This window comes from Bubalus kerabau, chromosome 10, assembly GCF_029407905.1.
Source record: "Bubalus kerabau isolate K-KA32 ecotype Philippines breed swamp buffalo chromosome 10, PCC_UOA_SB_1v2, whole genome shotgun sequence".
Taxonomy (NCBI): domain Eukaryota; kingdom Metazoa; phylum Chordata; class Mammalia; order Artiodactyla; family Bovidae; genus Bubalus; species Bubalus kerabau.
In genome coordinates this window covers 23,401,392-23,424,316 of record NC_073633.1, presented here as the reverse complement: position 1 = coordinate 23,424,316, position 22,925 = coordinate 23,401,392, and the positions used below count along the sequence as shown (strand labels likewise).

Genomic DNA, 22,925 nt, shown 5'->3' with positions numbered 1-22,925 from the left:
CTAACATGTATTGATAGCGACAGTGTTCCTAGCACTTGACACGTTCAAAGTCATTTAATCCTCTATGAAGAAGGTATTGTTATGGCATTCACATTTTATAGATGAGGAAATTGAGTCATGGAGAACAAGTGACTTGCCCAAGGTCGGGTAGTTACTGATGGGAAGATCAGGGCTTTGAGCCTAGGTAGTCAGGCTCCAGAACTCATTCACTTAGCCACTGCACTGTTACCTGAGCCAGGCTGGTGGCAGACAGGGGTCAAAGGTTCTGGAGCAGATGATGACTGGGTACACCTGGCCCCTCTGACCCTGTCATCCTCAGGCTTCCAACATGGCCTGACTTCCTCTGATACTGCCAGGATTGGCTTGGTTCACCCTCCTCAGCTTAACAAAGTGAAAATTAATATTTAATTATTCTCCTAAATGAAAATCAATGGCCTTGTTGGCTAGCCCTAGCATTGGCCAAGCCATCCATCTTTCCTCTGGGCCTGCCAGGGGCAGCAGCAGCTTTAGTCACCTGGCCTTGGGCCCACCAGCACGCAGGGGGAAGGTGCCTAGCTCCCTGTAGGCTCAGGGTCCTGGGCACACCTGCCACCTGCTGGAGAAGCAGAGACAAGACTTCAATCTGGACTCCTCCTGGAGACAGTCACACTGTCACTGTGGGGTTAGGAAAAGTTGGGTCAAACTCAAAGAGAAAGCCTGAACCCCTAGGAGAAATTTCATGGTGTCTGCCCAACTGGTACCTCCCCCACCCCTCTCTACCAGCTCCCTGCTAATTTCTATCACCTATTAAAGCTTGGCTCCCAAATCAGGACTCCCTTCAGACTTCAGTGGTTGTCCCAGCTTCTGCAGCCTCTTCCCCAGGAAGCTGGAGCGGCTTCTTTCAGCCTCACTTCAGGCTCCCGAATCCACCTGGAGAAAGTGAGGCCCGACCTTGGCCCTGCCTTTCAGGATTCAGAAGGTGCCCCCTCCCTCGCTTGTCTCTCTTCATGCTCATGATCTCCTTTTCCCTGGGCATCCACTCCTTCAGACACTGAGTACACTTGCTTTTGCAGGTTGTGTCCTGCATGAAAGAGCTTGAGTGAAAAAGGCAAACGGGGGCTGCAGTCTAGCCATGCTCTGTTGACCCAGCCATGCTCATGATCATAGGACTGTGTCAGCCCCATTCTTCCTAATTTGTCCACAGTATCTAATTTGCCTGTCTGTATCTCACACAGATGCACTGTATGTGCTAGCACCTGCTCATTGCGTGAGCTGGTGCCTTTGCCTTCAAGGAGCTTCCAGCCCAGAAATAACCCACTGCACCTCAGTGGGATTTACCTCTGGGCACATAAAGAGGCATCAGGAGTGGAGAGGGCGGAGATGCTATCTGAGCTGAATCATGATCATCACATTTGAGGGCCTAGAAACCTAAGAAACAAAGGCTACTTCTGGAATCCTGGGGACAGTGTGAGAACTGGCAGGGAAGGTGTCCGGTGGAGATGGCTAAGGCTCCAACTGAATGGAGAGGATCACATGTACAGGACAACAGGGGAGGCAGGACTAACAGGTTTGGGCTCCAGTCTTAGGATCTCGGGCTTTATTGGAGGCTTACAATGGTGAACTGTGGGTGCATTTGGTGCAGGGAAGAGAGAGGGACTGGTATTAAAAGATCACTCTGGATATGGAGTGAGCTGGCATGGAGAGGAAGCACTGCGGGAGGCAGGTGACCCTCTGGACACAGTTACTTGAGTGCAGGTGAATATGACACTGGCCTGGAGCTGGGGTTGAGGCAGGGATGGAGAGGAGAGGATGGACTTGTGATCTATACAGACCCTAGAACGAATGGGACTCGGGAGTGGACTGAATTAGAGGAAGGGGGTGAGGCAGAACAAAGTGCTGACCGTGGTGGTTTCCTTTTTATCTGCTCAGCTCTCTCTTGCACCCATGACACCTCTCTTAGACCCACCAGGAGCCCCTTCTTTGGGGAGGTTCCAATAAACATTCTTCCCACAGTGAGGGGAAGGGGCTGAGGGTATCATGAGTGCCGAGTGGAGGGAATAGTTAGCATCAGGACAGAAGAGTCTGAAGAAGGCGATGCGGAGTCCAAAGGCAGGAACTGTAGGCAAGCCAAGCAGGGAGAAGGAGTAAGGTGTGGCCTTCCTTGCTGCTCACAGGGGCAGAAGGATCAGGACCCAGCATGTGTCTGTGCTGCTGCTGACCTCTCCATTCCATGGCCTGGAGTGGGTTGTTCTCTCCTTTTTCTGACATACTCTCCCTTGACTTCCCCTCCAGGGCTAGGTCCTGAAGCAGACATAGGCCTGGACTTGGGAAACTCAGGGGAACAAGTGTTCAGCCAAGGGCAAGAGCTCCCCTGAGGTCCCATGACAAGTGCTTGACCAAGGAGGCAATGCCTTCTTTTCTTCAAAGGAGAATCATGGGTACTTCACCCCACTCCCACATCCCTCCCCTGGCTGTAGAAGGAATGAAGCAGGTAAGGTTGCCCAGGTAACTCATGTGGGCAACTCTCTTTCTCCTCCAGTCACAGACAACATACCCAAATCCTGGATGCCCTCCCCAACCACTTCCCAGTGGAGACTGAAGGTCAGAGCCTAGGGGAGCATTCCTTTTCCCAACTCAGTCGTCACCATCTTGGGCTCCTGCCCTGCACCTCCTACCTGCCAAACTACCAACTTCCCCAACACCTAAGCCAGAAACCTGTCAGTCAGAATTTCCTCCTCTCCCTCATTCCCCACATTCAATACAACTTTAGTCCAGTCCATTCTTCCTCAATCTCTCTTGAATCTGTCCATTTCCTTCTGCCTGATCCAGGTCACCCTCAACCCTTACCTGTATCACTGATCTTCCTGCCTCTAATTTTTCCCTTTCCAATCCTTTCTCTGCATAATGACAGTTCATGGGATCCTTCATAAGACAGATTCTTCCCCTACTTCCCTGGATCTCTGCTGCCTTTGAAATACAACAAACTTCCTCATCATAGTTTTCACAACCTGCCCCAATCTGGCTTCTGACTTTTCAATTTCATATCCTTCCATTTAAAACACACACACAAAACAAACAAAAACGTATTACATCTGGTGCATCTACTAAGATCTAGCTTTTGTCACTTTCACCACACCCCTTCAAAGTAGGATCATGAATCCTCTTTTAACTAATGTGGCTACTGAGGCTCAGAGACCTTTTAGTAAATTGTACTGATGAAGCCAGGATCTAAATCCACATCTATCTGACTGGGAGAAATTTGTACTACCCTAGCCCCATAGTGGCTCAGCTGGTAAAGAATCCGCCTGCGATGCGGGAGACCTGGGTTCAATTCCTGGGTTGGGAAGATCCCCTGAAGAAGGGAAAGGCTACCCACTCCAGTATTCTGGCCTGGAGAATTCCATGGACTGTATAGTCCATGGGGTCACAAAGAGTCGGACACGACTGAGCGACTTTCATCATCATCATCATCATCATCATCAGAGCACTCACTGGCTATGGGTGCCTTGCTTTACACATCAAGCTTGCTTTGGTCATCTATGTTACATATAGTAATATTCTCTCAATTCATCTTCCCACCAGGGAAGCCCAAGAATACTCCAGTATTCTGGCCTGGAGAATTCCATGGACTGTATAGTCCATGGGGTCACAAACAGTTGGACACAACTGAGCAACTTTCACTCACTAGCCCCCTCAATGTCAGGCGCCCACCTGAAAACCCTTACTCTTTCAGACTTGTGTCTCCTTCTCCATACCCCAGCCATCTGGAATGTTCAGCCTCCAGCCCTGCCCCTCCCACGATGGCCCAGTGACCCCAGTGCTGCAAGACCCAGCTCAAACTCTGCCTGCTCCACAAAGCCGTCCCTGAGCTAGCCTCTCTGGCTGGAGTCAGCCTCTCCCACAGCACTTCACCTTGCACTCCTCCCCTGGTCCTGGCTCCTCTGTTCCTCATTTGTGTTCATGCCTTCAGAACAGAGTTGAGCAACTCGAGGGAAAATCATGGACCTCTATGTCAGACAGACCAGGGGGCAAATCCCAGCTCAAGCACCATGTGATCTCAGACAAGTGATTTAGCCTCCCCCAAAGGCAACGGCACCCCACTCCAGTACTCTTGCCTGGAAAATCCCATGGACGGAGGAGCCTGGAAGGCTGTAGTCCATGGGGTCACTGAGGGTCAGACACGACTGAGTGACTTCACCTTCACTTTTCACTTTCATGCATTGGAGAAGGAAATGGCAACCCACTCCAGTGTTCTTGCCTGGAGAATCCCAGGGACGGGGGAGCCTGGTGGGCTGCCATCTATGGGGTTGCACAGAGTCGCACACGACTGAAGCGACTTAGGGCAGCAGCAGCAGCCTCAACTTTCTCATCTGTACTAATGGGAACAACAACATTCTCTTGTAGAGTGTTTGGAAGGAATTTAGAGACAGTGTATATACAGTGCCCCAGGAGGGGCCTGGCACATAGTGGACTCTTGGGAAATGGTGACATTATTTTACCCTTTAAGGACAGGGTCCCAGGGTCATTGCTGTCTCTCCTGAAGGGCCCAGCTCAGGGCTCTTCAGGATTCTGGGAATACTGACAACATGGCTGAGTGGTGGAAAGTCTAGGTGCCCACCCTCTGAGACCTGGACTCTGCCAGGTCCACGTGGGATGTTTATGTATCACCTAATGCCCACTCTCCATCAAAGAGTGGTGCAGTGGGGGCTGGGGGAAGGGATATCCTCCAGAGCCCCAATGAGCTCCATCTCCCCAGAAACCCAGCCGGGGAGGCAGCTGCCATGGAAACTGCTGTCACATGTGCTCATCACTCTAGGCTCCAGAGAGAAATTCTTAGAATCTATTTAAGAACTAATAAAATAATGATGGTCTTGCTCACCATCACTGCCCCCCACCCCAGGCTTCTCCCCTTCTGCCACACTCCACTCTCCCTTTCCTATGCTCCCTTCCTGACCCCTGTCCCCTCAATTCCTTCTCTTCTCCACCAGTATTTCTTTCCTTGCCCCTTTGCAGGTCTGTTTTACTCTCTTATCATTTCTGTCTTCCTGTGTCTCTTCATCTCTCCCTGTGTCTCTGCTCTCCATGGCTCTGTCTCTTGGTCTCTCCTCCACAGTCACAGGTGGCCATGTCCAGGGAGGGGTCCTGTCCTCCCGGTCCCTGGTCCAGGCCAGTCCAGACCTGTCCAGCTCACCCTGATCTGCTTGGATTGATCTGTCATCCCCTCTAGACCGAAGCCTGAGTCCTGTCGGTGTCTCGGCCCCCACCCACAACCTGGTCCTCTGCAGGTGCTCCACCACCAGCGGGCGGGTGTATCAGAGCGCATAAGAACCTGAGTCCTGGGAGGGAGGGGGATTGTGCTGGTTCAGGCTTGGCCTGTTTTCCTTTCCTTTTTTTTTTTTTTTTAAAGCCCTCCCCACTCCCCCTCCTCCAAATTTGATCCAAAGGAAATTGCTCAACTGTGACTGCCAGGGCGTTACCATGGTTACTGGGTAGCACTTGTGGCTATGGTAACAGGAAGCTGCCCGTTGTCTCGGCAACAAGCACACTGGTAGAGGATGGAGTGGCCCCTGATTGGTGCAGAAGCATTGCATTTCCTGAGGGGAGGGGGTCAGATCATCACCTTCTCAGGCCAGATGGGCATCAGTACCCCTTCCTCCACGAACAGGAAGGCTGCGGTTCATTCCTCCCAGCACTCAGCTGTCTGCCCCCCAACAATAATTCCTCACGTCCTACGCACCCAGCTCCTGGCAGTTTACAAAGACCTTTTGCGTCCCCATTATCTCATGTGATCCCCACAACACCCATGAGAGGAAGGTGAGATGGGGATTCAATCATGAATTCTCTCAGGGTGGTTGGGGGATGGGAGTGGGTGGGGTGTATATCGAAATCACCTGGGAGCGTTTACCAATGAATGATACAGTTCCCCCAACTTGAGTCTGATATGGTTCCCGGGTGATTCATATCTACCCCTGATCAGGGAACCCCTGAATTAGAAGGTGAAACCGGTTGGTGGGGGAAGGGAGGGAGGAAGGAGTCAAGCTGCTTTCCAGGTTTACAGCTTGGATGACTGGAAGGATCAGGTCTGGGCAAAGAGATGAGCTCTGGTTTGGGTGTGTTCAGTGGAAGGTACCAGTGGACTTTCTAGTTGGGGTGTCCAGCAAGCAGCTGGCCACAAGGGGCTCAAGCTCAGGCAGGAGGTCCAGGCTGGAGACGCAGAGCTCTGAGTCATCCCTGTGGGGACAGGAGCAGAGGCTGTGGGTGTGGATGAGACTCTTCAGGGTGAAAGGGAAGAGTGGGGTGAGTGGGGCCGAGGATGGTACCCTGGAGAACTCCAGCATCCTCAGGGTAGAGGGTGCCCAGCGAGAGGACTGGGAGGGTGAGTGTAGACTATAGTGACGTAGAAACTTGGGGGAGGTTTTTCTTGTTTGACAAGTTGAATCCAAGCGAGGATGGCTTACTCTAAGTCATACAACCACTAAATGGCAGAGTTGGGGGTAGACAACACTAAATCTTGATTCCCAGATTGTTTAAATGACACATAGAAATTATATTCTCAGTCTTAGACACAAAACACAAATCTGCAGTATTAGTTCTACCCTGCTACCCAATTCCTCTCACCCAGAGGAAGTCCAGGAGCCAGAGGGACAGGCCTCACATGGTCTGTGCACAGAGCCCAAGGCAGGAGAATCTCTTTAGCCTCCACATTCCCTCCTCTACTTGCCCTGAGCTTCCTATGGCCTAATCCTCAGGCTTTAGCACCTTCTAAAGTCCTGCGTTTAAGGGAGGAATCTTGGAGAAAATCTATAATTCCTGTGTGAGAGTGGTGGGGTATAGAGTGGTGGAGTGAGGGCTTAGATCCTGAGAAGTCCAGGGGTGGAGAAGGCGGGCCCCCAGGACCAGGCAGTCGTGCTGATGGGGTGTGTTGGTCCGATGTCTTTCAGATGAATCGTCCTATTCAAGTGAAGCCGGCTGCCAGTGAGGGCCGAGGAGGTAACTTGCCTGCCTGACAAATCTCAGGGTATCATCCATGGCGGGGATGGTGGGCCCACTCCTGAAGTCAGGATTACCCATGTTTTATTACTAGAGCCCCCCCTCCGCCTACCTTGGATAAGGGGAACAAGTAGGGAGGGACCAGATTGCTCAGCCCCAGAAACAACTCAGCCATCCCAGATCAGACTGAGGAGGGATGGGGTCCCAGCATCCCCAGACCCAGAAGAAGGAGGAGATAGAGGCTGCACGTAGAAGAAGGGAGTTCTTGCCACCTGGCCCCTGGAGAAAGTTCGTTCCTGTTTTAACAGGTGGAACTTCCAGATTTGTTTGAAGAACCAGGCTAAGTTATTCTTCTTTTCCAGATTCTTCTGATTACAGAAAATCCAGTCCATTCTAGGTTGGAGCCACTCATATTCCTTCATTGCTTTAGGAAAAAGATGAGGCTGGTCAGACAGATTTTGCAGGCCATATTAAGAAATTTGATTCTATGTTGAGGACCATGGAAAAGTGATTTTTTTTTTTTCAAGCTGCACTGTTTCATAGTGCAGAAAAAAACTAAAGCTCCTTAAGAACAGAGAGGGTTTGAGAGCCTGTGCTTTTTGACAACCAGCCACGTTATGGCCAGCTTCTAAGCTGGAAAAGCAAGACTAGCTTCTGGTGTCAGTTCTTGGTGCCTTTCTTGCCCTTGGGTGTTAAATCATTCCAAAATATCTGCCTGTAACCCTCCCTGACATCTGCTGACTCTCTCTGATCTCTGATTCTGGTCTCTGATTTCCTGATCTCTGATTCTCTGCTTCTGGTCAAGATACGACCATCCCACTTTGTCTTGAGAAGCTATTTCCAAGCTTCCTGCCTCCCCCTTCATACACACATCCTCCTTTTCCATCTCATTCTTTCCAGACTGGTTTTTGAGAAGTTCCAGGCTGCACACCAAACCTCTGGTTCACTTGTCCCAAGAATTTCTGCTTCTTGGGAACCTGTTAGGCATCACCATCTTCTCAGCCCTGCTCACAAACACTAGACAGTCCCACAGCTGAGAGGCCGCCTGAGAGTATCTGAGTAAGCTAAGAAGCAGACAGGTTGGACTGTAGTTTGTTCAACCATCCAACCAATATCTTTTGAGTAACTTACTCCACATTAGGAATGCAAGGCAAACCCGCCTCCTGGCCTCATGAAGCTCTACTGTTTATAAGGGGATATAAACAGTAAAGGAAGCTATTATTCAGTGTGATCAGTGCTTTTCAAGTCCTGGGGGCTGTGGGGAAACAAACATGGGGCACCTAACTTAGTCTAGGAGGTCGAGGTGGGCTCCCAGAGGTAACACTATTTAAGCTGAGACCTCCAGGATGAACGAGAAGTAGCCAAATAGAAAAAGGAGGAGCAAGGGAGCAAGTACGTCAGATAGAGGGAAGCACATGTGCAGGGCTCAGAAGAACACGATGCAACTTGGAGTCTGGTTCAGGAACTGAATCCAGGACACTGGGGACATATTTGTTGCTTGGAGTCTAACACATCTTACCAGGATGAGGGCCACTGCCCAAAGGAGACCTCCACACCAATAATGCTTCTGCTTAGCCTGGTCCAGATGTCTTGGTCATCTGGGCCCCTAGCAGTGGCATCAGTGTGAGTTTTATAATTTTCCTCCTTCTTTTTGTACAAGTTTTTCAGGTGTAATATCACTGACAAATTCTGTATATATGGCATTTCACCTCTACACCTGTTCAGATTCTGAGCAGCTCAAGAGAGCAGGAAAAGCAAATCTAGCTGAAAAGAGGTCTGCCTGGCAGCAGGATTCATAATTTAAAAAGAAAAATAGCGAAAGTTTTAGTGACTCAATCATGTCCAACTCTTTGTGACCCCATGGACTGTAGTCCTTCAGGCTCCTCTGTCCATGGGGATTCTCCAGGCAAGAATACTGGCATGGTAGCCATTCCCTTCTCCGGGGGATCATCCCCACCCAGGGGTCAAACTCAGGTCTCCTGCATTGCAGAAGGATTCTGTACCACCTGAGCCACCAGGGAAGCCCTTTAGTGGTCATGTATAGCATAGATATTTCTTGACAAGTGATGGTTTTTAAGGAGCATATATTCCAAAGGCATCTATGGATAATCCTTCTTATAGTTTTGGATGACCAGATCTTTCAATTCCTTCCTGCTCCCACTCAAAGTCACCAAATGTTCCCTGATACACATTTGGGAGAGAGGAGGCATATGTACTAAGTCTTGCAACAGTTGGGTCTTTATAAATATTTTACTTTTCCAGTAAAATTGGAAAAGACCCTGACTCATTGGAAAAGACCCTGATGCTGGGAAAGATTGAAGGCAGGAGAGAAGGGGATGACAGAGGATGAGATGGTTGGATGGATATGAGTTTGAGCAAGCTTCGGGAGCTAGTGATGGACAGGGAAGCCTGGCGTGCAGCAGTCCATGGGGTTGCAAAGAGTGGGACATGATTAAGCGACTGAACTGAAACGGAAGAATTTTACTACTAACTGATCTGTTAGATACTAATCAAAATGTGCTCCTTCTTTTCAATGCTACTGTGTATCTCTTCAGAAGCTCTCTATTGAATTTTAACACAAATTAATGCTTTAGAAATGCAATTTTTAAAATGGTATTGAATTTGAATTTTGAAATGTAACATTTGACACCAATGTAGGACAGCTTGTCCCATTTAAATCTTATCTCTGTGATCCCAATTCTATAAACCTTCAGAGTTAATGATCATACCTGCCCTGATATAGGTAAGCCTATGACCTTGCATATTTTTAAATTATTCCTGAAATTAAATCCTTTGTATACAGGTGATTAATGACTTTTATATTTGACAAAAATACCGGTATCAATGCAAACATAATCTAAGGGGTATCAAGGCAAATATAATCTTTCAAAACTTTGTCATTTTTTTCTGGAAGAGATTATTAGCTTTTTCTTCCCATAAAACAGGGATCACTAACTCAAATGCTACAGGAGCCAGGCAAGTAGCCCTAAATGGTTGAGACTGTCATGATTTAATTTAAAAATTTCCCTTTAATATATTAAATGTTGGCAGCTAATTCCATTTTTAAAAGTGCACCAGCGCTGTGACAGCCTAACCAAACCTATCAAGCTTGCTTCTTTGGCCCAAAGACTTCCATTTCCCCTCTGCCATACAGGAGTATTCTACTGTGTACACATACATGCGCTTTTTGACAAAAATAGTCACTTCACATTCTATCTCTTGAATTTTGATGCCAATGCAACAGAGTAGTATTACTATTATTTTTAATCAATAGACATGAGGATTGTGGTTGAAATAACCTATATTTTACTTTATTTTTTATAACTGCTATTGTAGGTCTGTTTTATTTTCACTTCCAGCCAATGTTGTAGAAATCAGATTGTTAGCACAGCAGGGGAAAGCCTGAATAGAAGTAGAATTGTTTTCATTGAAAGAAAGGTTTAAAGCAAATTTATAAAAATATTTTTCATAATAGCTTGGAAAGATGCAGAGATGTTGTCTTCTTTCCAATATAACATTACCTACAACATCATTGTTCTTGAAACTACCCATTTGTTCTGAGACTAAACAGCTCCTTATGAATCTGAATGATCATAAGACTCTCTGTATAACCATGCTCTACAGGTCACAGACCCGTCTCATGAACTTAATTCTGGGGTCCTCTTCTTCCATGGCCATCTCTGGTAGCATTGGTGACCCTTGGAGTGCATCCAAGTCTTCATGGACTACATTACGGCAGCATTTGAAAAAAAAACATGTTTGGCTACACCCCACAGCATCTGGGACCTTACTTCCCTGACCAGGGGTTGAACCCACATCCCCCTTCATTGTAAGGCACAGTCTTTTTTTCAAAAAGTATTTATTTATTTATTTTTGGTTGTGTTGAGTCTTCATTGCTTTTCTGTAGTTGCAGTAAGTGAGGGCCACTCTCTAGTGCACAGGGTGCTCATTCTGGTAGCTTCTCTTGTTGTGGAGCACAGGCTCTAGAGGGCTCAGGCTCAGTAGTTGAGGGCTTAGTTGCTCTGCAGCATGTGGCAATCTTCCCTGACCAGGGATGAAACCTGTGTCTCCTGCACTGGCAGGCAGATTCTTTACCACTGAGCCACCAGGGACATCCCACAACAGCCTCTGAATGTATGCCAGCCCTATGTGTATGTTTATACAAATATACATAGTTTAATGTATGCCAGTTCCCATAAATTCTGCAGCCAAGTTCTGCACTATTCATTTACTCCAGAAGAGAAAAATTCATCTCCAGAGGCCAAGATCTTCTCTCTTAAGGGAACCTGAAGGCCCAGGCTTTCTTACTTGCCTCCAGGCTCTCTTGAATCAAGATGAACAAACAGTGGAGTCTCCATTCTTTCTTGGTCTAAGTCCCTATTTTTCAGGCCTCCTCCTTCACTGTATTTTTTTTAAGTGGGGGTAAAACAGACATAACATAATCTTTATTCTTTTTACCACTGTTAAGAATATAATTCAGTACTGTTAGCAACATTCACATTGCTGTGCAAAATCCAGAACTTTTTCGTCGTATAAAACTCAGACTCTGTTCCCATTAAACATCAAGTTCCATTTCTCCCTCCCTCTAGCCCCTGGCAACCACCATTCTACTTTCTGTTTCTATGAATTTTACTAATCTAGATACCTCACATAAGTGAAATCATACAGTATATATCTTTCTGTGACTGGCTTATATCACCTAGAGTCTTCAATTCTCATCCATGTTGCAGCATGTATCAGAATCTCTTTCCTTTAAAAAACTGAATAATATTTCATTGTGTGTAAACACCACATTTTGCTCATCCATTCATTGGTTGACAGACATTTGGGTTGCTTCTACTTTTTGACCATTGTGGATAATGCTACAGTGAACATGAGTGTATAAATACCTCTTTGAGACTCTGCTTTCAATTTTTTGGATATATACCCAGAACTGATACTGCTAGGTAATATGGTAATTCTATTTTTAATTTTTTGAGGAATGGCCACATTGTTTTCCACTATGGCTGTACCATTTTACATTAGTGCACATACGTAAACAATAGTCCACAAGGGTCCCAATTTCTCCACATCCTTGCCAACATGTATCTTCTTCCTTTTTTTTCTTTTTTTAAATAACAGTTATCCTAATGGGTATGAGTTGCTATCTCATTGTGGTTTTGATTTGCACTTTCTCAACTATTAGTGGTGTTGGGCATCTTTTCATATACTTGCTAGCCATTGTATATCTTCTTTGAAGAAATGTCAATTCAGATCCTTTGCTCATTTTTTAAAAATTGAATCGTTTTGTTATCATTGAATCATAGGAACTCTTTGTATATTCTGGATCTTAAACTCTTATCAGATATACGGTTTGCAAATATTTTTTTCCCATTCTGTAGGTTGCCTCTTCACTCTGTGTCTTTTGATGCAGAGTAGTTTTAAAATTTGACATAGTCCAAAATTTCTATTCTTGCTTTTGTTGCCTGTGCTTTTGATGTTATATTCAAGAAATCAATGCCAAACGCAAGGTCATGAAGGTTTCCCCCTGTTTCTTCCAGGAACTTTATCATTTTAGCCTTTATGTCTTTGATTCATTTTCATTTAATTTTTGTATATAGTGCAAGATAAGGGTCCAACTTTGTTCCTTTATATGTAGATGTCCAGTTTTCTCAGCACCATTTGTTGAAAAGACTGGAACTCTAGTCAAAAATCATTTGACCATGTATGTTAGGGCTTATTTCTGGCCTCTCTGTTCCTCTCCATTGGTCTAAATGTCTCTCTTTATGCCAGTACCATACTTTGATTACTGTAGTTTTGAAATCAGGTATTCTGAGACCTCCAACATTCTTTTTCTCCCCAAGATTATTTGGCTATTCATGGTATTTTGAGAGTCCATATAAATTTTAGGATCGATTTTTCTATTTCTTAAAAAAATGCCATAGGAATTTTGATAGGGATTGCATTAAATCTGCAGATTGCTTTGGGTAATACTTACATCTAACAATATTAAGTCTTTCAATTCTCGAACAAAAGATGTCCTCCAATTTCCTTCAGTTTGTGCCTTCCCAGTTTCCTTCAGCAGGGCTTTATAGTTTTCAGGGTACAAGTTCTTTGGCATCTTTGTTTAAATTTATTCCTAAGTATTTTATTTGTTTTTTGCTAAGTGGAATAGTTTTCTTAATTTTGTTTTCAGCTTGTTCATTGCTAGTGTATAGAAGCACAACTGATTTTTTAAAATTTTATTTATTTCTGGCTGTCTTTGGGCTATTCCCTAGTTGCAGTGAACGGGGGCTACTCTCTAGTCGTGCTGTGTGGGTTTCCCATTGCAGTGGCTTCGCTTGCTGCAGAGCACAGGCTCTAGGGTGTGTGGGCTTCAGTAGTTTCGGCATGTGGGCTCAGTAGTTGGGGCTCCTGGGCTCTACAGGACAGGCTCGGTAGTTGTGGAGCAGTTGGGGTGCATGGGCTTAGTTGCTCTGTGGCATATAGGATCTTTCCGGACCAGGGATTGAACTTGTGTTTCCTGCACTGGCATGCGTATTCTTCACCACTGAGCCACCAGGGAAGCCCTGATTATTTTGTTGATTTTTGTATAGTGGAACTTTGCTGAATTTCTTTCTTAGTTCTCATAGTTTTCTTTTGGAATTAACGTCCTCCCTGATACTCATTAGATCTGATCAGAAGACTTTGTTTCCCCTGGATATTTCCTACACTCATTTCATAGTCTTCCTTGGCTAGGTCATTATGCTGCAGTCATTACTAAGAACATCAGGGCATCAAAGGCTGCTGTCAGCAGGATCTCCTGAGTTGGTAGTTGGATGGAAAGTTGGACTGGTAATTTTAGGGTGCATTTGGTGGTTGGTACCCTAATGTTGAAACTTTGTGCCTGCACTGTTTGTACAATCATGATATCTCTCCAACATGGAAGTGAGTGGCTGGCTGTGAGGGGCCTAGAAGCCAGAAACGTGGGCACCTCAAGAATTCCTTTGGGCCAACTTGAGGCAGAGCCTTCTTTCTAGAGCAATGTCTTGAGACCCTTCCTGAAGAAGACAGAGGGACTGACTCTAACCTGGGCTTTCAACCCCATCATTTGTTACATTAGAATCCCTGTTTGACCAGCTGCTCAAGGTAGCTTTATGGAGATGAACCTCTAGGGTCCAAACAACTTTGGTTTGGCTCAAAAAAGCATTGATAGAAAAGCAAGAAGCACACATTGGTTGCATCATGAAAAGGCAGTTATACTATTCAATTGTGTCTCTTTCCAACTATGTCTCAACTCCGCACTCATGCTATCTTCTAATTCCATCCACTCTAGGAAAGTTAGGCCTCCCTGTTCAATATTTCCATCTTTCTACAGACCTCCCCACCACTCATGTAATGCTTTTACTCAGACATTTCTGACCTACCTCTTACAGAATCCTCTTTTTTACCAAACTGGCATAGTTCGACCTAAAGGGTACTGAATTTTCTGGGCTAAGTCCTGTCATCATCATCTCTCCAGGACCATGCCTCAGCCCTCAAAATCTTCAGGGATGTGCATTTGGGGGCTACACTCAGAGGGCCAGCCTATAATTCTCTTTGACCAGATGTCTTAAGAAACTTATCCCACCATTTCCGGATCATCTGATGCTAACATGCACTGTGACCCCAATCATCCTCCTGTCAACACTATCAAGGTTCCTATAAAGGGGCAAAGAGAACACTAGGATTTAAGGTGATACCTGTGCAGTGTGCAGCATAGACACCAGCCCATGGCCCAAACTCATTTCAATTTCAAATTCTTTACAACCCAGTAGCTCAGAACCACAGGGTCAGTGCCCTGTCATGGAAATGGAAATTTTTAATTTGGGAGACTCTCATTGGAAAAGAAGGATCAGAGAATTTCATGGTCTTTGACATGAGCTGTAACTGACCACCATCATCAGAAAAGAGCAACAGGAGAAAGAGCAGATGAAGGATTGGACCACTGTCCACACAAACCTCTTTTATGTCCTGGGGGCACCTTCTCAGCCATGACATCTTTCTTCCTACCTAGGGCCACCTGGATGCTTTTTCTTGTGGCATGACAGCTTACCTGGGTGCTATCATCAACTTGCAGATGCTACCCAATGTCACAACTGCACTGCAAGTTAGGACATTATGAAGCCCTGGGACTCTGAAGACCCCAGGATCTTCTCCAGCCCCTCCTGGGCCTCTTGTAGATGCATGGGCATACTTTGGTTTCATAGTTCAGAACAATATCAATCTCAGAGGGTTTGATTCCTTGACCAAATAGGGCCTGTCTTCCAATGTCAAGGCAAAACTACCATCAGATTAGTCAACAGAATCATGAAAGACCATTCCTGTCTTCTCAGGTTCCTGAACAGAATGATCTCAGATCCCTCTTCATATACCATGTGGAATTGTATGTTCTGTCTTTTAGGTCAGTGGTTTACAAAGGACTTTCCTTGGAGCCCTTTCTAGGGAGAACCAAGGGAAGATGAAGCAAGAGAAACTCCAGCCATCTTCCCTCTTTTCTGGCTTTACTCCAAACAGTTCTACTTTTCTCTTATATTTTGAGCTTCATCCTGATCTTTTTGTTAGAATGATGGATTTCATAGCTTTTTTAAAAAGGTTAGGAAACCAGTGATCCATTCCAAGGGCACTCTTCTGTGGCTAACACACCCAGGAGTGAAGTACACCCACTGGTCTGGTTACCAGAAGGTTGGTACCTCCACTAGAATTCTGGCCACAAGTACATTATCTATCCCTTCCCCATCAGGATTTCTGGGCAGTTACCCTCTGGACAGAGGGAAGGGTTCTGCTGAAACATATAAACCACATATAATTCTTCTGTCCCAAATAAACCGCAGCTCATGCCTTTCATAAAGACACAGCATTGACAGGCAGATGACAGATACCATGGTATTCAGGGCCGCCTAGGCTGAACCCCACACCATCCAGGTGAATATGGACACACACATAATCTCCTTGTCAGAGATTCCCTCCACTGCTAATTTTGATCAATCTGTTCTTCCTTTTCACTGTCATCCACGCTTCAGCCTACGACCTTCATCAGCCTTGTTTCCTCTGCACTCAGGATCCAAGGATCCCAACAGCCTAGCCAAGCTGGCCAAAGAGAAAAGGAGTTTGGGATGGATTTTCATGGGCTCCAGGATCTCAAAGGTGGAGCCTGAAGCCATATTCCCACCCAGTCCTTCTCTTTCAACTTGTATCACCCTGATGAAGCCCTCTCTCAAATTCAGACTTACCCTGGTGCAGAAATGAGAGGGGCTTTGACAGCAGGACCTGTGAGCTGGACTCCTGGATAGTGCTCTTGCCAGATGTGCATCTAAGTCCTGCCAGCTCCAGTTCTGCAGCTTTATTCAAGGGCACAGACCCAGCGTGCAGCCCCTTTCCGGGCATCTCTACCACTCCCATAGGAAGCGGGGACACAGAGGAGGATTCTCAGGTGGCTACTGGGTCTGCAGGCAGAAATTGTTCTCCCATAGCACGAACACTTGGGGAAAACAGGGGAAGTCAGGGAGGAGGCAGCAGGGCTCAGGGAGGGCCTCATGGGCTCAGTGAGAAGTAAGGGAGGTAAGGAAAGGGGTCACGGGTTCAGGAAGTGTAGTCAGGAAAATGCCAATGTTGGAGGATTAGGAACCCAAGCTCCCCTTCCTCTTTAGGCCTTTGGGAAGGGCACCCAGGTTGAGTTTGGAGCTGGCGGTGGGGGTTCATCATTCCAGTGCTCAAGAGTCTGGGGATGCATCAGTGCAATGAGACAACTGTCTCTGTGCTGTTTTTTTGTTTTGTTTTTTGATCCAGAATTTTCTTTGATTCCAGTCATTGCCAGCAGGCTTCTCCTTAGGGTGTACTTATCTCCTCCAGACCCAGTATGGATACTAGGACTCCTCTAGGACTTCCTCCCTTAATAGGGCTGAAATGGTCCAAAACAGCATTTCCCAAACTCTAAGAACATAAAGGGCAAGCATAAAATGGTGCATGTAGGGCTTTATCCAACCAAAAACTATGGACTGACTAACTTCCCACAAGAGCAGCCATGAGTTGGAGTTTTTCCAGGACTCGGGTTTTCCTGATGGAAATCCTGAGTTCCTTTCCTCCAGATCCATCTGAAGGTCATCCTGCCCCTCAAAAAAACCCAATCTTGTGGGCCCAATGAGTAAGGCCTTCTCATTTCCTCCTCTTCTTCCCAGAGCTAGACCGTGGTTAGCTCCCTTCCTAGGCTCCTCTGTTCCTCTGCAGAGTCCAAGAGGACTTAGGGTTCCCAGGTGACCCCTGGATTTGTCCCCAGAGGACCGAAAGCTGTTTGTGGGTATGCTGGGCAAGCAACAGGGTGAGGAGGACGTCAGACGCCTATTCCAGCCCTTCGGCCACATCGAGGAGTGCACCGTCTTACGGAGCCCTGATGGCACTAGTAAAGGTGACTTGAGCTGACCCCTGGATTTCCTGATGACCCCTGCCTCACTCTGGACCACAGGACCCTTTGGCCTCTGTGACCTGAGCCACCTCTATCCTGCCCCAGGCTGTGCCTTTGTGAAGTTCGGGAGTCAAGGGGAAGCTCAGGCAGCCATCCAGAGTCTGCACGGCAGCCGGACAATGGCGGTGAGGGCGGGCGCCGGGGCCAGGGCGAGGCCAGTGGGGTGGGGGCTGGCTGCTTCTCCCCACAAACCCGGGGAAAGGCCCTGAGGATGAGCAAGGCACTGGGCCCAGAGCTGGAGCTGGAGGTTAGACCGGTCCTTGCAGCCTCCTCTGTCTTACCCAGGGAGCCTCGTCCAGCCTCGTGGTCAAGCTGGCAGACACGGACCGCGAGCGCGCACTGCGGCGGATGCAGCAAATGGCAGGCCAGCTGGGCGCCTTCCACCCGGCGCCGCTGCCGCTCGGGGCCTGCGGAGCCTATACCACCGCGGTAAGTGCCTGGTCCTGGAGTACACGTGGCGCAGCGAGTGAGCCAGGCTGGGGCTAGGGAGCCCGAGCAGCTGCCCGCCACTGGTCCTCTACACTTGCCCTTCTTCCCTCCCAAAGATCCTGCAGCACCAGGCGGCCCTGCTGGCGGCGGCGCAGGGCCCGGGCCTCGGCCCAGTGGCGGCAGTGGCTGCACAGATGCAGCACGTGGCGGCCTTCAGCCTGGTAGCAGCGCCTCTCTTGCCCGCGGCAGGTACTGCGCGCAGGGGGCGGGGCCGGGCGGGGCTGGGGCCCGGGCGGAGCGAGCGTGGGGCGGTGACCTGACTTTCCCACCTCCTCGCCACCTGCAGCCAACTCCCCGCCCGGCGGTGGCCCGGGCACGCTTCCGGGTCTCCCGGCGCCCATCGGCGTCAATGGATTCGGTCCCCTGACTCCCCAGACCAACGGGCAACCAGGCTCGGACAGTCTCTACAATAACGGGCTCTCTCCTTACCCAGGTGGGCCCCCTACTCCGCCCAAATCTCCCCCCAAACGGAATGGGGAGTGGGGGCTGGGGGATGGTGATGGCAAGGTCTGGCCTCCCTAAGAAGAGACTCCTCCTTCCCTGCTGCCTTTCATCGCCTCCCTCCACACTCCCTGAATTCTCACCTAGCCCTGCCGGTCAGCCCACCTTCATTTAAGGCCTTGCGCCCCTCTCTCCCCAGCCCAGAGTCCCGGCGTGGCTGACCCCCTGCAGCAGGCCTACGCTGGGATGCACCACTACGCAGGTTTCACTTGGCGCTACGCGGCCTGGGAGGTTTGAAGGGCCCCAGAAAGTAACAGGGGGATTTGTGGGCGGCGGGGGGAGGGGAGGTTAGGCTCTGTTCTGAGGAGTCGACCCTCCATTCCCTCACCCTTGGACCCAGAACGACCTTTCTAGGGGTGGACTGGCTGAATTGGTCAAAAGTGGCCAGGCAGGTGGGGTCCTGCTTGGGGGATGGCTCCTGGGGGTCACTGCCCGCTCCCACCTCTGTCTCCAGCAGCCTATCCGTCGGCCTATGCCCCAGTGAGCACAACTTTTCCCCAGCAGCCTTCAGCCTTGCCCCAGCAGCAAAGAGAAGGTGAGGGACGGGGGTCTGGAGATCAAGGCCTGGTGGGGCTGGACTTAGGACTCCTCCCCTGAACCAGCCTGCCGCTGTTCCTCCAGGCCCCGAAGGCTGTAACCTCTTCATCTATCACCTGCCTCAGGAGTTTGGTGATGCAGAACTCATCCAGACATTCCTGCCCTTTGGAGCCGTTGTCTCTGCCAAAGTCTTTGTGGATCGTGCCACAAACCAGAGCAAGTGTTTTGGTGAGTTGAGCCCCATCCGTGGACCTCTCCCTCTCCTAATTACGAGGCTCCCTACAAACCCTAAGTTTGCGCCTCCGGAAGTCAATGATTCCTAGAAACTGAGTGTATAGCACTCAGCAGGGTCCCAGACCAGGAAGAAGTCTATATCAGCTTCACCTGGGACGGTCAGGTGTCTGGTAGATCTTCAACCAGGTTAGGCTTCAGAATCTGGCCAGGGCAAGTAGATGGGGGGGTCTGGAGTCAGAGATCCCCTCCAACTGCAACTGCAATTCAGAGGATCAGAATGGGAGCTGTGAAGGGAGAGAGCTTTTTCCATGCCAGGAAAAAACAGAGAAACACCCGTCACCCAACACACGCACTCAGAATTACCTCCTGTCCTTCCAAGAATCACAGGAAACTCAGGCCACTTGTCCATGTCTGTATGAGCCTTTGTCCGTGTGTGCGTGTGTGTGCGCACATGCAGATGCTGAAGGGTGGAGGAGTGTATGTTGATGGAATTGGCCTAAGGGGGGTGAGAAGAGGCTGGGCAGAGTTCCCAGCTAATTTCTCTGCACATACCTTCCAGGGTTTGTTAGCTTTGACAATCCAACCAGTGCCCAGACAGCTATTCAGGCCATGAATGGCTTTCAGATTGGCATGAAGAGGCTCAAGGTTCAGCTGAAGAGGCCCAAGGATGCTAACCGGCCTTACTGATCTGCTCTTACTGACCAACCACGAAAGGTGAGTCCTTCGTAGACCCCAGGCAGATGCGTCCTGAGTGATAGAGGCACTCTCAGCTTTGCTATTCCTTTTGGGATGTTGAGGACACCCACCTCTGAAAAAATCTGGGTGAGAAGAGCCAGGAGTTAGGAGGAATCCTCAGTTTGGGGCTGTTTTTTTCTTTCCATCTATGAACTGAGATAAATTTGACATCATTCCTGTCCCCACAGCCTGGGAGAGATGATTACAGTAAGATCCAACCAGCTTGTTCCATGCCAGAGATAGTCATGGGGACCTGTGTAGGGAGGGCAGAGGGGTGGAGAATGAGACTAGAAAAGTAGGTTTGTGTCAGCTCGTGAAGGGTCTTAAAGACCATGACTTTGGAATTTATCCTGAAGATGGTAGAGAATCACTGAAGAGTTTAAGCAAAGAAAGGACAGGATGTCAGGGCTGGGATGAGTGATGTGGGAGAAGATGACAAGCTCTCTTAGACTTCTGGCAAGGCCAGCTGCCTGTGACTTCTAGAGATTTGCTGTCTCAGAAGGTTCACAAGACCCTCCTTCAATTGAACTGTCCTCCAGGGAGCCCTCGGGAAGGGGTGCTGGCCCATGGTGATCTGCCCAGAACCCAGAGTCTGGCTCCAGGGGGAAGCCTGAGGTCCAGCCACTCACCTGAGATGTCACAGATGGGGCAAGTTGCTCTTTCTGTCTTGTTCTCCAGAGTGACATTTTTCTTTATCTCCTTTCTCTCTCCTTATCAATTAATACCCAACACTGGAAACTGAAGAGTGAGAAGAAAGGAAAAGAGGAAGCACAGAAATGCTTGAGCAGCCCTTCCTGAAGGAGCAGCCGCAGATGGAGGTGGACCCTAGGCCAACGCCTGGGCTCAGGCCGCTTTAAGGATTGTTTTCACCAAGTGGGTTGTTCTGTGCCTGTGATGCAGAGCTCAGGCTGGCAAGGCAGCTGGGGCTGGCTGAGGAGTGACTGTCTAGGGAGGGGAACCAGCAGATGGCCTAGGGGGTGCCAAGGGCTTCTCCAAAGGGAAGCCCAGATCTACTTCTTTCAAAATCATATCATTCCTTAGAGTTTAGGGACCAAAGGACTACTGCTTTTTTTAAGAATATATATATATATATAAATTAAAACAAAGAAAAAAACAAAAAAAAATCACAAGAGAAACAAAAGAAACAGTATAGAGTCTAATAAAAGCTGCCTTTAAATATCCCTAGGAGACAGGGTGAAGAAGACCCTTGAAGGCCCCAGCCTAGGCAGAGGAAGGCTGTGGAAAGGTTATTCTGTGTCTCATTCCCTCTTAACCTCCCAACCCCACCCCAACACCTTTTAAAATAATTAAGGACTTGAGGTCTGTGTTCCTAAGCAGGTAACAAGAGAGTTATGGAAGGCAGTGAGCCCACAGCCCCCAGACTCAGAGAGTATCCCTGAACAAGCCTTGATGAGGAGCTCTGGCCTGCCCTGGTCCTTGCCACCCTGAAAGGCCACTTAAGCCAGCAGGAGTGGGAACCTGCCTTTCCTTCTTGACAGCCTTTCCCGTAGAACCTCTGCATCCCCAGTTAGGATGAAAGGGAGTTTGGACCACCCCAGTCTTTCCCTTCCTTGTCCAGACAGACAGAGGCCCTGCCTTTGGCTGAGCTGAGACACCTCCCGTTTCCCCTCACCTCGAGCCAGCCCCTGTGTCCCCTTGCTCCAGACCACCTTCTGTCTCTAAGTCTACCCACCTGTAAAGTAGATTCAGGATATATATAGAGGGCTGTGACAACAGACTTGGAAGATTCGCTACTGTATATACTGCCATTGAGAGAAGGGGATAATTTTCAATATTGTAGAAGCTTCAGAATTTAGAGGTCCCTCTTTACCCAGGACCTGGGAGGGAAGTAGATGTTTTGCCAAAATACTTCTTCATTCCTTTAAAAACTACATCTTTCCTATGCAAGAGTGTCTCACATGTGCTTATCCGAGGTGCTTCTAGATGGTGAGCAGTGTTCAGCTTAGAAGTGGTGTGTGCTCTGTTTGTCTGTCTTTGTCTGTCTGTGTATCCAGTGGGTGCCATATAAAGCTGATCGATGGTGGTGCTTCCTGCCTGCTTCTGTGAGATGGGCAAAAGTTTCGGCTTAGAACACCACGACTCACCTTGCCTTGGTCAGCCTTTCCTGGGCCCACAGGGCCTTGCACATACTGTTCCTAGGAGGATAATCTTTGCTCCACCCCACAAACCTGGATCAGACTAGTCTGGGGCCCCAGCTGTGTGGTGGGCACTCTGGTCCCCAGCTGTTACTGAGGCTGGAGGCCTCTAATCTGATGTCACATCAGACAATGAAGGACATGGCGGGGGGAGAGTTCCTCCTTCATAAGAGTTTCTAAGAAAACTTGTTCCCACCTGTTCCTTTGTCTTTGACTCGTTTTTGGAGGGAATGGGATGAAAACTAACGTTACCAGGTAAGATGCCATATATACCAACAAATAATTTCCAGCTGAAAGAGGAGCTAGTGTCAGGGGCATCTGTACACCAGCACAATGCTAACACACAAAGCACCCTGGACACAGATGGGAATATGTAACATCTGCACATACAAACAGCTATTCACATGGAGACATGGAGGCCCCTCACTGCTGGGTGCTAAGCACTGTGCTAGGAGCCGGAGCACGGGTATGGTCTAAGCCAGTGCTCCCCAACCTGTTCTGGCATCAGGGACTGGTTTCACGGAAGATAATTTTCCCATGGATGGAGGAGGGATGGTTTCGGGATGATCCAAGAGCATTACATTTATTGTGCACTTTGTTTCTGTTATTATTACATCAACTTCACCTCAGATCATCAGGCATTAGATCCCGGAGGTTGGAGAACTCTGCTTTAGTTAAAAACTTGCTGATCCCTCTGAGCTCGTGGAAGACTTATATAATGTCTAATGAGTTTAAACAACTATGGTGTTTGTTTCTCTGTTGTGTGTGCATGTGTAAGTCCAAATACTTTCGGTTGCAAGTGTCAGAAACCCAACTCAAACAAGCCAACAGGAAACTAGTTGGCC

The 22,925-nt window shown here is 48.3% G+C and overlaps 1 protein-coding gene across 1 annotated transcript in view; it reads left to right on the top strand.

The window, feature by feature from the left end:
• CELF6 (CUGBP Elav-like family member 6) overlaps positions 1-22,279 on the top strand; it is a 29,780-nt gene extending 7,501 nt beyond the window's left edge. The window contains exons 3-13 of the mRNA XM_055536906.1: positions 6,921-6,969; positions 17,243-17,371; positions 17,474-17,553; positions 17,714-17,857; positions 17,974-18,106; positions 18,204-18,350; positions 18,558-18,620; positions 18,873-18,953; positions 19,040-19,183; positions 19,749-19,903; positions 20,669-22,279. Of these exons, the coding sequence (XP_055392881.1) occupies positions 6,921-6,969; positions 17,243-17,371; positions 17,474-17,553; positions 17,714-17,857; positions 17,974-18,106; positions 18,204-18,350; positions 18,558-18,620; positions 18,873-18,953; positions 19,040-19,183; positions 19,749-19,876 (1,098 nt within the window). The 3' untranslated portion in view covers positions 19,877-19,903; positions 20,669-22,279. The remainder of the gene's footprint in view (positions 1-6,920; positions 6,970-17,242; positions 17,372-17,473; positions 17,554-17,713; positions 17,858-17,973; positions 18,107-18,203; positions 18,351-18,557; positions 18,621-18,872; positions 18,954-19,039; positions 19,184-19,748; positions 19,904-20,668) is intronic.
• Positions 22,280-22,925: the final 646 nt, after the last annotated feature.